The 14820-nt window shown below is 40.3% G+C and overlaps 3 protein-coding genes across 8 annotated transcripts in view; 1 reads left to right on the forward strand and 2 right to left on the reverse strand.

Annotated features, from left to right (window-relative positions):
- The window catches only part of LOC142373457 (NACHT, LRR and PYD domains-containing protein 14-like), a 337305-nt gene that overhangs the window by 231069 nt on the left and 91416 nt on the right, over positions 1-14820 (reverse strand). Inside the window, exon 16 of one of the 6 annotated variants that reach the window (XM_075456722.1) lies at positions 13987-14407. The exons of the other annotated variants lie outside the window; for them this stretch is intronic. Within the exon in view, the coding sequence (XP_075312837.1) occupies positions 14113-14407 (295 nt within the window). The 3' untranslated portion in view covers positions 13987-14112. Of the gene's footprint in view, positions 1-13986; positions 14408-14820 lie in introns of those variants that run through there. 6 annotated transcript variants of the gene reach the window in all.
- Positions 1-14820, forward strand: part of LOC142373462 (uncharacterized) — a 155595-nt gene that overhangs the window by 13748 nt on the left and 127027 nt on the right. The window lies entirely within an intron of this gene.
- LOC142374470 (LIM zinc-binding domain-containing Nebulette-like) lies at positions 4736-14097 on the reverse strand. The gene is made up of 7 exons (XM_075458199.1): positions 14048-14097; positions 13505-13545; positions 10490-10669; positions 9329-9505; positions 9209-9243; positions 7889-7935; positions 4736-5982 (listed from the first exon to the last, which is right to left on the reverse strand). Exons 1-6 carry the CDS (start codon positions 14095-14097, stop codon positions 7909-7911), a joined length of 510 nt encoding a protein of 169 aa, XP_075314314.1. The 3' UTR covers positions 4736-5982; positions 7889-7908.

A 14820-nucleotide genomic window follows, 5' to 3' on the forward strand; every position in this document is an offset into this window, starting at 1 on the left:
ATCTCTGGTTATTTTTGGTTGTTTTGAATTAATTTCACTTTATTTGACCAATTTTTTGTGCACATTTGTACTTTATATCGTCATTTGGTGTCTTGTTGTTATTGTTTTGTCTCCTGTGGTTATTTCCTGACTCCCAGTGGTTGTTTTCTTTGTTCTCCTCAGTTTCAGTTTGTGTAATTTTTTGATCATTGCACATCATTTGTGATCATTTTGCACCGGCTTTGTGTTTCTTTGTGATTGGTTTTATATATCCTTACACTCAGTTAGCATCTCTTTGAGTCTGTAGGTCCAACGAATACTGCCACCATCACACAGAAATGACCTGCTGTCATCCTCAGAAAGCTCCACAGATTGATCCATGGTCACAGTTAGCTGCTAAGCTTCAGACTGAAACATGCAACAGAATAGCACAGAACAAAACGCTGCAGTTAAAAGTAAAATGAGAAAATGGAGAGCACACAAAGGGTGGCGTGTAAAGAGTGGTTTTAGTGCCCCTTTGCCCTTTCTGCAGATGAGCATGCAGCTAACACCTCATTAGCTGATGACCCTGAACATGTAAATCTGGCTACATGTGGTGACATCACGACAAACACGTTTGGCATCTCACTACCTGATGATGTCGACCAGCGTTCCTCATCGTGCAGATTTCATGCATAGACACATGAGAAAATAAATGTTTTTAACCTGGATTTAAAAATGTCTCCATTTGGTGAAAGTTTAATCTCCACTGGCAGTTTGTTCCACTTGTTTGCAGCATAACAGCTAAATGCTGCTTCTCCATGTTTAGTCTGGACTCTGGACTGGACCAGCTGACCTGAGTCCTTGGATCTAAGAGCTCTGCTGGCTTTATATTCTCTGAACAGATCACAGATTGTAAACCATCAGCAGGCTTTTAAAATCTATTCTGTGACTGACTGGAAGCCAGAGTAAAGATTTTAAAGCTGCTGTGATGTGTTCAGATCTCTTAGTCCGGGTTAAAACTCCAGCAGCAGCGTTCTGGATGAGCTGCAGATGTTTAATGCTCTTTGTGGGAAGTCCAGTTAAAAGAGCGTTACAGTGATGGAGTCTGCTGGAGATGAATGCATGGATGAGTTTCTCCTGGTCTTATTGGGAGAGGAAACCTTTAATTCTGTTGATGTTTCTGAGGTGGTAAAAAGCTGCCTTGGTGACAGCTTTGATGTGGCTGCTGAAAGTCAGATCTGAGTCTATCAACACTCCGAGGTTACCGACTCGGTCAGTGATTGTAAGGTCCCGAGTCTCAAGATATTTACCAACGCTGACCCTCTTCTCTTTGCTCCCAAACAGAATGATCTCAGTTTTGTCTTCATTTAATTGTAGAAAATTCTCTCTCATCCAGGTGTTAACTTCCTCCAGACACTGACACAGTACGTCTGCTGGGCTGCAGTCGTCCGGTGACAGAGACACATAAAGTTGTGTATCGTCTGCATAACTGTGATAATTGATGTTAAAGTTCTGCAATATCTGACCCAAAGGGAGCATATACAAGTTAAACAGAAGAGGTCCAAGAATTGACCCCTGGGGGACTCCACAAGTCATGGCCACTCGCTCAGATTCATAGCTGCCAATAGTAACAAAATTACTCCGGCCTTCTCAGTAGGACCTGAACCAGTTAAGGACCGCTCCAGAAAGTCCAACCCAGTTTTCCAGCCTGTGCGACAGGATTCTGTGATCTACAGTATCAAACGCAGCGCTGAGGTCCAACAGAACCAGGACTGAAACATTACCAGAATCAGTATTCAACCTGATGTCGTTTAACACTTTGACCAGAGCTGTTTCAGTGCTGTGATGACGTCTGAAGCCTGATTGAAACTTATCAAGACTTCCATTTTCATTCAGAAAGTCGTTGAGCTGGTTAAATACAACTTTCTCAATAATCTTGGATATAAAAGAGAGGTTAGAGACAGGTCTGTAGTTGTTCATCATAGAGGCGTCTAGAGTTCTCTTCTTTAGGAGTGGCTTAATGGCAGCTGTCTTTAGTGACTTGGGAAAAATGCCTGATGCCAGTGAGCTGTTAACTATTCGTAGGAGATCACTTTCTACTGAGGTAAAAACAGTTTTTAAAAAGTCAGATGGTATTATGTCCAGAGTGCAAGTTGTTGATTTCAGATGCCGAACTGTTTCCTCTAGGATTTTTAAATTAACAATATTAAATTGTGACATAACGTCAGAGTTATTTCTAGGTTTTAGACACAGATTAGTTTTCTTGTTTGTCTGTGTTGCGTGAATGTTTTGTCTAATTGTTTTGATTTTTTGGCTAAAAAAGTTGGCAAATTCGTTGCATTTCTCAGTGGAGAGGAGGTCTGGGTTTGACTGTTTAGGAGGATTTGTGAGTTTTTCAACCATAGCAAACAGAGTTCGAGAATTGTTGACATTCTTATTAATCATTTCAGATAAATGCAGCTGTCTGGCCTTGCACAGCTCATTGTTATAACTACGCAGGCTTTCTTTGTACAGCTCATAGTAAATCTGAAGCTTTGTTTTCCTCCATTTACGTTCAGCTTTCCTGCATTCTCTTTTCAGGTTTTTGACCGTAGTGGTGTTTCTCCATGGGGTTTTCTGTTTGATCAAGGTGCTCTTGATTCTTATCGGTGCAACAGCTTCCATTACATTAAAAATGTTTAAGTTAAAATGATCCAGCATTCCTTCAACCGACTCTGCGCTCATTGTTGGTAACATAGCTATGGCCTCCCTAAACTGAGCACTTGTTTTCTCATTGATGTACCTCTTCTTAACTGAGAAGCTGGTTGTTTGAACATTCTGAGTAATATGTAAATCGAATAAAATCCAAAAATGGTCAGACAAGGCCAAATCAATAACAACAACAGAAGAAATATCAACACCTTTAGAAATGACCAGGTCCAGAATGTGACCTCGAAGGTGGGTAGGTTCTGTTACATGTTGCCACAAACCAAACATGTCCAGCACAGAAGAAAATTCTTTGGCAGTACCATCCGTCATATTATCCATGTGAATGTTAAAATCCCCGGTCAAGATAAAATGGTTAAAATCAGTCGAAATAACAGACAATAATTCAGAAAAATCATCAATAAAACTTGCACAGTATCCTGGAGATCTGTAAATGATTAAGAACAGGATTTTAGGAACACCCTTTAAAATAAAACTAAGATATTCAAAAGAAGTGAAATCACCAAATGAGATCTCTTTACACTGGAATGTATCTTTAAATAAGGCAGCCTCCCCCCCACCTTTCCTCCCATTTCAGCATTTATCCATAAAACTAAAGTTTGGGGGAGCTGCTTCATTAAGAACAGTAGCACTTGTGCTCTCTGTTAACCATGTTTCTGTCAGAAAAAGAAAATCTAACAGTGACTTATTGGACAGAGATCTAATATTAAGTAAGGCTAGCTTTGTGGAGTTTACACTGGTCTCTGTTGTATTCTGAGTTGTACGTGGTACCGTTAACAGATTAGATAGATTCACCCAGGAAGTTGACTGTTTTCGATTCTTTCTTTTACTAACTAATACAGGAATCCATAGTGACACAGTCTCTCCAACAGCAGAGAAAAGTCTTTCTTCAGGATCTCAGATCTTCCTTCTCAGAATATCTAAAGACCCTGTGTGGACAATGATCCTCGTGCCATCTGGCTTTTTGTGTGGAGGTGTCGATCGCTTCTGTAGTCCTCACCTTGGTTGTGGGATTTGGGCTTCTCCTGATAATCTGGTTAGCCCTTGGCTGAGGTTTGGGGCCATTTCTCTTGTTTGTCTTCATGTTTGGGTTACATTCATCATCACACACTCTATTTTGAGTCAACGGATCGTATCTATTGTGCAATGGAACTTCAGGTGGCGGAGTGAGTGCTGGAGGTTTAGTTTTGGTGCTGGATTTACCTCTGCGACGGACAACATGAGACCAGATCCTGGCTGGGGTTGATGACTTTGTTTTGGCACCAACACTGTTACAGTGGGAGATGTCAGTCAGACCGTCCGGTTTGGAAGCTTCACCAGATGTTCCAGTGTCATTTGGACAGATCCAGGGAAGTGTGTCAGCCAGGGCTGCAGTGTGAGATTCCACATCAGCTGTGATCCCGTGTAGAAATATCTGAGTTAGTCCTTTGGCACATGAAGGCTCCACAGCCTGCACAGGAGCTATAATAGAGTCAATAAATTCCTCGTCGTTACGAATGTCTTGCAGCGTTTCAATCCTCTTCTCGAGCTGTGCTACCTTCACAGAGAGTCGCTCACACTGTGTGCAGCTCACTGATACTGCAGGGTTAGGAGACATTGTTCTGTCCGATTCTCTTTGTAAACAGGAGGGCTAATACCGTTTACAAATATACAATTAAAAGAAAAAGAATAAAAGAATATACTGTACAAGACTTGTGGAAAGAAGTAGAATGATTTAAAAGCGAATAAAGCAGTAAGCAGCAGGAGGAAGCAGAAACACGTCTGCACTCATCAGAAGCAGGAAGTAAAACTACAAAGTAAGTTAAGAGAATATGTATCATAGAGGCTATCAGTTTCACCTTCTTCACCTGCACATTATGGGCTCTGTTACAGGTGACAAACAGAATGACTTTTAATATGTAAAATATGTGAATATATTCATTTCATTGCATGAATTCTGCATAAATATCAGTTTTAATGACAGAAACCACCACAAGTACAAAAAGTTGAACATGTTTATATACAAAGAAATAAACATAAGCAAATGATCATTGAAAAAGTTCAAGCAAAATAAAAAAATAAGTCCTTACTCTCAGTATACAAGCAAACTATAGATTATCTGCTTAAACTGGACGTCGACGACAAATTTCAGATGCACGTTGATGTTGAAATTGTGAGGGGATTTTAATGCCAATGTTGAAAATAATAAGAATAATAATTAAAAAGCCCTTTTAGCCTGTTAAATCATTACCTACTCAATGACATTTCAGTATGTGATTGACCCAACAAAGTGTTAAAAATAATTTGTCTGCTATGGAATTAGTCAAAGTCAATGCAACATCACATAAAATTGGATAACAGCCTTTGGCTTATGTTTTCCTTTTTGACAATTACGGGCAACAAGCTAAACATCGGCCGACACCGAGGTTAGATCGATACATCTGTGCAACCCGACTACAATTGTATAACTCATGGAACATTTTGATAAGGTAAGGCTGATCCTTGCAAGGTAAATGAGCTCTGAGGACTCAAAAACATGAATAGTCAGTGAGGGTCAGCTTCTCCGTTATAGGACCTCACTACCTAAAAACAGAGTTTTCAGCAAATGACTCTGGATATGTACATATATGTGTGTTTGTGTACGGTTATCTATGAATGTATTGTATGAAGCGTGCTTGCTAATGTTTCATCCTTGTTATGCACTCTGGGTTTACATGTAACGAAATGCCCGTATAAAGGAAGTTGTCATTGCCGAGGTATCACCTCCCACTCCTTTCCAAGGGGCAGTTACTGGTTGATTGTGAAATATTTTACTCCACTGGCTGAATTTGCCGGATTAATGCGTGGCAAACATTTGCGTTACACGCGCTCCAATACCACCTTAAGATCCCCATAAGTTTAACATTTACATTGTAGAAAAAGGTGGACAGTTTGCCCAAGACAATTAATCTTCTTTTTTCAAACTTTTTTGTGAATTTTCAGGACATTGTGTCTGAGACAGATGAGTGGCAGGAAGTTCACTATCCTCCTTCAACGCTCCAAAACCTCCAACTGATGTCACCACTTCTCTCTCAGGGTTGATCCTCTTTTCTGGTGCTCAGTTTTCTCAACTCAGCAACGAGACTATTTTCCTCCATGTCCCCTAAAATGCTCTCCATCACCTGCACAGCTCCAGTTAAACCAAAACGTTGCACCATCAGAGAGACCACATCATGTCTTTCCACATTCGACAGATCTGACTTTGCGATGGCTGGGATGTTGTTCCAAGATTCTTCTGGTAGATACCAAACAAATTTGTCAAAGTCAGCGCGTGTCCTTCTTCTTCATCTTAGTTTCCTGGTTTAAAAAAAATAAAAAATAAATCAGAGACTAATGTCAGTCTAAAGAAAAGGTTTTAAATGGCTGGCGTACATCTTGCCACAAGTCTGTTTGAGAGTTTCTGCACATGCCACCAGTTGATGTTCATGTTTCAGGTAGAAATCCTTTTGCTCCTGTGTAATTCTAAAAATAAAAACAATCTGTGTGATTTGTGAAATGTCACTTTGTAGAGTAAACCAACCCAAAACCCAACAGCTGGCAGGTCGTCAATGGCACATAAAAATAATCAGGCAGCCTAATGTTTAAGGTTTGAAAGGAACTTTTGCTAGATGCAGCTGTGATGGCTGCTGTAAAGACAAGGCGCTGGGGGGAACAGAGAGGGTGTACGATTTTAATTAAAGAAAGAAAGTCTAAAACCAATTCATGGTTTCTGTATCCACTTGGGGGATGGAAATTCCATCACCTGCACCCTATGAGGGTCCACTAGTTCCCCCCTGCAGCTGACTGCATGCTCCTCAGAGATTTGCAACCACAGACTGTGCATGCATCAGTCTCCACACCATACAAATAAGAGCGTAGCAGATAAAATCATGGATGCTTGTTTTGTGGAGTGGCTTTGAAGAAAAATCACTGTTATCCACAGACTGATCACACATGCATGCACAGGTGACCCAAAAGGTACACGTCTCCCAATCAGTTCCCAGACAGACATAAGACAAGCTGGAACCTTCAAGTGAAAGAACACTATGACATCTCCTCTTTACAAGAGAAATAAAAAAAAAAAAAAAAAATCACACAACCACTGCGGGGTTGGAAGGTGGGCTACAGCTGTCCTATGAGCTGTCGTTGTTCATAGAGCAATATTAAGGTCACACTGAGAATTTAGCCTTTTTTGCTCTATAAAGGCCATAAAAATTCAAGCAACCATAAATTAAAACGATCCATGCTTTTCCTGTCCTTTAGCTTCCTGTCTAACAGTATGATTATTTCTTCTTTGACTTCCTGGTTTCTTCACTGCCCAGTTTTTTTTCTCTTGTCTGGTTGTTTTATTTATTTAGTCTTTTGTACTTGAAGTTAGTGATGGGAAATCAAAGCTGTCTGAACCACTGAATCAGTATGAAGCAGTTGTGTAGAAATGGTTCAGTGTTTTGAAGCATTTCATACAATTAAACACGGCGATATCTGCTGGCCAACCTTCAACACTGCATTGGAATGGAACAATAAAAGACGAGGTGTCCAACACTAATGTTCTATGTGCATCTTAACATTTTTGACAAATTGTTTTTTTAAAGACGTGAATAATATACTTATACTATAATAATAAAATACTGTATATAATAGAGATGTGCTTTTGCAAGATTGATAGAAATATATATTTACAAAATACAAACATTTGGAAAATAACTGGGAAGTGCTTGTGCAACTTGGGACAGTTAGGATAAGAGTCATGGTGAGGCTGGGAAGGGGATTTTGGGTGTGTCCAAAGATTTTTACTATTTTAATTCTACATTTGATGCCTCTGGACTGCTGTTTTCCACATTTTGATGCTTAAAACCATTTACTCTGGACTTTCTGCCATCCAGGGCAGTTCCAGGCAGTGTTCTTAAGGTTCGCAAACTTCTCTTATTTACTTTACCTACAGGACACTTATTTGCCTGGCTTAGTAAATTTGTTTTCTATTAAAAAACACTGGGTCTGGGGTGGTCTGTGGCGTAGTGGGTTGAGCACTATAGAGCAATGTACAGAGGCTACAGTCGCTGCAGCTGGCCCCGGTTCGAGTCCCGCATCGGACGGCCCTTTGCTGCATGTCTTTCCCCCTCTCTCTGCCCCCTGTTTCCTGTCTCTCTTGAACTGTCCTGTCCATTAAAGGCATAAAAAGCCCCCCCAAAAAACAAACACTGTGTCTTAACTGAGACCATCTCACCTGTGCTGGGACTCTGACCCTCACTGAAACATCCCTCTGTGGAGGATCTGTAAAAAACAAACAAACAAAAAACAGAATAAATACTGGTCAATAATTGAAAAACCTTTAAAAAAAGGTCCCACAAGTCTTGAAATGAAAGTCACGTGTCAAAGCACTTTTACTGTTGCTGTGTTTAATTATCCACTAATCCCACATTGCAGGTGTGGTTTAGTTGTTTGTAGTTAGGGTATAGTCCTATAGAATGTGTCTGCTAGAAGTTTTTGCTTAAAATACAACAAATATCACTCATTTTACAATGGTTTTAAACCTGTAGTTTATTGGGCTGTTCCAGTGCTCCTACTGTTAATCAAACTTCAAATCTGCTGCTTCCAAATCCCATTTCAGAGCGCTGAGCCTTTGGCATTAAACCTAGACCAGGGTTGACCAGAGTTGTCAGTGTAGCCTCAAAAATGTGCACCCTCTGTGCAGCCACTCAAAAGATGGCTTTTGAAAAAGTTCATGTTTCTGTGGGTAATGATATATCATGACATAATCTTCTCCACATTTATCTGGGATCAGAAGGCTACAAGTTGTCCTTCATCAGGTTCCTGTTGTTTGTCTTCATGTCCTTGACTGACTTTGAAGTTATTGAAGTAGTTGAATAATATGTGGCGCTAAAGTAAGACGGTTGCGCCGCATCAGTCCTGACTCATGTGCGAATGCAGACTGAAACAGTTCCGCTGGGGAAGGACAGTTATCAGAATGAAATTCGAATTGGACCGTTCTTAGAACAGCGTTCTTAGAACGGCTCTGTCCGAATGCGGCTAACGATATTCTGTACCCTCCTCAGGTGAGTACTAGGAGGATATTCTGATGATGTCCGCTCTCAGGCAACAATTTCCTGTTTCCATAAAGTGAGCAAAGCTCACAATAAGATCCTAAATTTTCTCATCTAGTCATTTAGTAGATGTTTTTTTATACAAGGAAAGATGAACATTTCAGCTTTAGTTCAACAAGAAACCCTGGTGTAATCATTAGGCACTAAATCTGTTTAAAGGATGAAATACAAGCAGAAAGAGTTCTTCGAACAGTGAACTGTGATCTGGATGATCTGTATGGCTTTCAATTGCAGTAATTTATGGAAACAGGAAATTGTTGCCTGAGAGCGGACATCATCAGAATATCCTCCTAGTACTCACCTGAGGAGGGTACAGAATATCGTTAGCAAATCTGTGAGTTCAATGATGTTGAAAAGAAAAAGAAAATCCCAGATTAATGTGATTTGTTCTCATGAGGTGCTGAAAGTTGTGTGAAAAATCAGGATCCAGTTGTTTCGCTCACCTTCATCAGCTCTGTGTTTGGCTTCAGTTTGATACCTGATGGGAGGAGACAAACATCAGACACAGCTTCAGCACACTAAATGATAAATGAACTTTTCCACACACAGATGAAAGCACATACTTTGGATGTAGTTTGATGGCACCCAGCCGGACTCTCTGGTTCTTTGCACAGTTCCGTACATCCTGTTTTTGGTGCTGGGCTCAGCAGAGATGATGATATCACCGACTCTGAATGAGACCTCATCGTCATTCTGAGCCTTGTAGTTATACAGCGCCAAGTGAACATGCTGCGGACAAGCTGGGAGAAATACATGGAAACACAGAGAGAGAGAGAGTAATGAATCAGTCTGAGTGCTTCCTGAATCTGCTCAATACAACAGTTTGGCTTCCCTTTACTTTGAATTGTTCTGTTTCATCTGTGGATTAAAGACAGGATATAAGATACAATATGTGTCCCTCCATGTTTTCCCCCTGCTGTGAGACAAAGATGAGTCCCAACAGGATAGCTGGAGAGTGGTGCCCCTTCTGTCCTGGAGGTCAGCTGACAGACTGTGTCTGGCTGTGGGGGAGAAACTGCAGGGAGTGCTGCCTGCTCAGGCAAAACAAACCTGGCTGCAGCCTCCAGAAGGGCTGGCTTGATGTTCGCCATCTCTTTGTCACTGTGATTGGTTTATTTGGTGCATTTTCAGTGAGATAAATGTTCCTTTTAATTGGAGTGTAGATAGTGTAGGATTGAATATAAACTGGATGCTGGCTGTAAGCACTGCACCAAGGAGGAATGCTGCATTCCATGCATCTCAGAAGTGGGGAGTGGGGACCGCGTCCAGCCTACTTACATTCAACAGAACAAATATGGCTGCTGGCAGGTTTGCTTTATTGCTTTAAATTCTCATCAGCTGTTATTTAATTCACTGAACTGCAGAGAGAAACTAGCTAGAGGTTAGATCAAAGATATAAAACCTGGTTACAACCTGACCTGCTACTCACCACAATGACCTTTCAAATCTTTGACATTATTAAAGTAAAACTGTGTCAAATGTAACATTTATTTCTTAACTCTTAAGTCTTAATTAGACGAGATATTTTTAAAGCGCATTTAAGGAATAAACTGTGTCAAAACTTCCAAAGACTGTTTCATTAAATGTGTTTATTTAGATTCATTGTAGGTTTATGTTGCATCACATGTTGTTGAGGAAACATCTGTATGAGGGCCGGCTGTGCAGGTGTGGTCTCATGACTCTGAGCTACTGAGCTGTGTATCTGACAGTGTGACACCACATACATCGAACGCAGTTTGCAGGCAGCCGGCCGGACTTCCCGCTTCTCTGCACAGTCCCGTACATCCGACCCTCATGGATGGCCTCGCTCGTACCGATGATGATGTCATCCACCATGAATGAGACCTCATCGTCCTCCTGAGCCTCGCGGTCGCGCAGCGCCTGGTAAACAGGCAGCACACCAGCTGGGGAACAGACAAGGAAACAAAGACAGATAGTGATGGAGAGAGGAGTGTTAAATCAGTTTCTTCTGTATGGACATGAAACAGCGGGACTCTCCTTTACTGTGGGAAACACCAGAGACACATGAACTGCTGGACTGTAACCCCACAGTGAGCATCATGTGTTACACAGTGAGGACATGGAGAAAACTCTTTTTTAAACACTTCATCTACATATTAAATAATCATTGTGTCACCTAAAAAGTGTGAAGAAGTGGAGAGAGCAATCAAAGCAGATGCTCCTCTTATTTTCTGCTTTAATAAACAGCGGCAGTGGCTGACTGCACAGCTGTGCTTTATGATGTGCTGCCTGCTGGAACTCCTCAGCACTCTCCTGTTCTCAAGCTTTGCCTGAAAAACACATTTTTCATTTATGCATGCTGCATTTAAGCACAGAGTGGCCCCCACATGCTAGCAGCTGTCCTCTGATGGTGCTTTAGCAGCGTTTTTATTAGCACTGCTGACACATATCTGACAGACTTGTAAAATGGATGGGGAGAGATCACATGATGAGGTAAGAAAAACTGCTGCTATACAACTTAAAATCACGTCATTAAATCACATCAGAAATATTCTTCAGGTAAGTTACCAAGTTTAACTAACATGTACCCACAGAGAAGTTTAAAATAATGTCTCAGAATGGCTGAAAACATAAAAGATAAACTGGTAGTAATGTAAAAGCAATCATGTGATTTATAGATAAAGGTCATTTTAATCCCACTAAACAGTACAGATATGTCACCTGCTAACATAAACTGGTAGGCTGCTTCCATTGTCACTTTCCTATTATAAAGTATAAAATGTAGGAGTATAACACTACGTTTTTGCTCTGTGTAGTCAGAAAACAACTGATATATGGCAGCCCACCAGCTAAATCTGATTAAAACATACATTTTTCAACTTAATAAGTAAAAACTGACAGCCACTGTGGGGAACAGCCCACATTCTGTGTGGTCACATGTGGGTTGAATCCTGATGCATCCTGTTGGTGCCAGAGATGCCACTGAACGTGTGTCATATGGTGGCAGCCATATTTAAGGTGGCAGCCACATTTAAGGTGGCAGCCATATTTAAGGTGGCAGCCATATTTAAGGTGGCAGCCATATTTAAGGTGGCAGCCACATTTAAGGTGGCAGCCAAAACATGATCAGGAAGAATTCCCAAAGCATCAAGAAGCTCTAATGTTTCTTTTATCATCTCATTTCACATGGACAATATGGGACGATCTCCAATGAAAGCAACAGAAATAATTCCATCCTACAATTCCCTAAATCTGCAGTATTTATTGTAACATTCAGCTGCACTAGTTGGGATCTGAGTAGATGAAATGAGAACAGATGGTAAGTGTGAGCTGCCAGTGACATTTATGTATTTAACTGTGTTGTCCATGTTTTTATAGTTTGCATCACACAATAGTGAGATTATACAAGGAGAACTATCGAACTAATTCTTTTTGGAGTCCATCGCTGGAACAGCTCTGGGTTCACCATGGCAGACCCACATTAGCATTAGCACAGCTGGTTCTGCTAAAGTTCTTACAACATCCCTCAATGGCTTTTTTCTTTTTACTAATTTATTCGATTATTCCACCTCACTCAAGCATTTCTAATGAATTATTATGTCACGCCACAGGACTTATGTTTTAAGTTTTAGGTTATGTTTTGGTTTTTAGATCATGTTTTAGTTTTACAGTCCATGTTTAGTTTTTAGTTTTGCCATGTTTTAGTTTCCCTTCACTTACCAGTTCATTAGTTTCACTCACTTCACCTGTGTTTTTCCCCTCAGCTCAATCACTCTCCAATCACTCTCAAGCCTGATTTATGGTCGGTGACGCAAGACGCAACGCAAGCCCTTGCGGGCTTGCGTGTGTCACCTCAATTTTCTAAACTTCACGCAAGACGCGAGCGGAAGCCACTATCTACATCACATCCGGCGGCGTGTTCATCTTCCGGTTTCATCCCCTAATAAAAGGCCGCTGTTTTCAAACGCCAAGGTAGAAAGCGAAGAAGAAGAAGAAGAAGCATGAATCCCATAGACATAATATACACATAATATTATGTCTGTGATGAATCCAGTCGAAGAGAGACTTGCCGAAGAGGTCCTGGCGGTGAATTTCCTTTCATCGTAGTAGGCTTGTCATTGAAAAAACCCGCTACTCCACCTACTGTCCTGGCGGTGAATCGCCACGCAGCACACGCAACCGCCGGCAAAGCTAAATGAAGCATAAACGTCTCGAGCCATTAACGCAAGCGCAGTTAAAAGAGGTTTAACTCAGCCTTCAGTCCCTATTTAGTTTACAGTCTCCCCTCTCAGTTTGCCGGATCTTTGCCATATTTGTCTAACCTGTTTGCCATACTTACCTGACCTGCTTGTTTACTTACCCATGTTACCTGTGTTGCTCATGTTCTTCGTCACCCACCTGCCAAGCTAAGTATTTATTTATTTATGCCATGCCAAGTTCTTTGTTTATTTTGTCACAGTTAGTTTTTTGAATCCGGCCTTTCGTTTGAACTTTGTTTTTGTCTTGTGTAATAAATCCAAGTTTTCCTTTTAAAAAAGTCTGCATCCGTGTCCTAACTTCCCCACACCCCAACGTGACATTACAGCAATAGAAATCATATTTTAGATACATTTTAAAGTTTGGTACAATCTAATTTCTTCATTTTAACCTTATGTTGCTCTTTAAATGTTTTCCTGCAGTCCTGTCAAATATCAATGATGTTATAATGAACTGAGCCCACATTCTTTATGGATCACATGTTTCAGGCGATACATTAATTAGTATTAATTAGTACTCACGAGTTTTGACAGTGGAGACTTCATGTTTCTCTCCGGTGAGACTGCATGAAGAAACAGAACCATAAGATAAAGAACTTGTTAAAATGAGCTTTATTCAGCAGTCATGAAACAGTGGTGCAGAACTGTCACAATTCTGAAGCTCATGATTATGATCATCCAAAATGTTTTTGTTGTCTCTCTTCATGATGATTATCATCACGTTGTTGGCAACAGGTAAAAGTAAATAACATAATTCAAAGGGAGCCCACTCTGTCTGTCAGCTCTGCCAAAAGTGTGAATTTACTCTTTTACTGTCACTCAAAACAGATCATGAGCATACAGAGATCAAATAACTGCCATCTTAGAATCATGTATTCATTCGGACAAGCTTTTTAATGACTAATACAAATTTCTATGAATAATTAAGGTATAAAGTATCTTACAGGAAATTTAGCTCATGACAGTATGAGTCATCTTAAACTAAATGGACCCACAGTATCTGCTATTTGTTTAGTTACATTAAATGTTGGTTTTCCTCACATACTCCTGATTACTGTGACTGACTATTGATGTCTTTCTTTGACTTTCTGTCCAATCCTGAAGCCTGTCACCATTCTCTACCTATAACCTTAGAAAGAAAGCAGCTGGTGATTCATCTGCAGCCCGACAGGAAACAGGATCTTTACTTTGAGACCACTTTTAGGACAACACTGCTCAAGCAATGTAGATCTACTTAAACCCTTTACCCACCTCAGAGTCTCCAGACCATAGTGTGGACTCTCCAAAATAGAACGCAACAGTTTTACATCTGAATCCTTCATCTCATTTAGATACAGGTCCAGATGTCTCAGATGGAAGAGATTGGACATCAGAGCTGAGACCAGAGAGGCACAGCTCATCTCTGATAACTCGCAGTACCGCAATCTGAATACAGAATAAAACATGTTATTGAAATAATTTATAGTCCAATCTGTCATCATTTCATCATTCTACAGACATTTTACCAATATCAGAGGAAGAGTCATATGTCTGTTCATGTCAACATATTAATACTAATAATGTGCAGATTTTCTCATTCAAACTTCTTATTAATCAGTTTTATATTGAAACCTGCATTTGAAAAGATACTTTAATCTGTATGTGTCTTACTAAGAAAAACAACTTTATCACAAGAAACGTGTGAGTTGAGATGATCTTATCAAATGTTATTGTTTAGAAGAATTCAGAATCATTTCTAAAGTTTAGATCTGTTTTTATGTCCTAAGAAAATGCTCAGCCATGGTACCGATTGCTGCTTTATGTCTTTCTGTGAACAAGGTTAACAGCCAGTTAACAAG

Source organism: Odontesthes bonariensis, chromosome 23 (genome assembly GCF_027942865.1).
Source record: "Odontesthes bonariensis isolate fOdoBon6 chromosome 23, fOdoBon6.hap1, whole genome shotgun sequence".
In the NCBI taxonomy this organism is placed as follows: domain Eukaryota; kingdom Metazoa; phylum Chordata; class Actinopteri; order Atheriniformes; family Atherinopsidae; genus Odontesthes; species Odontesthes bonariensis.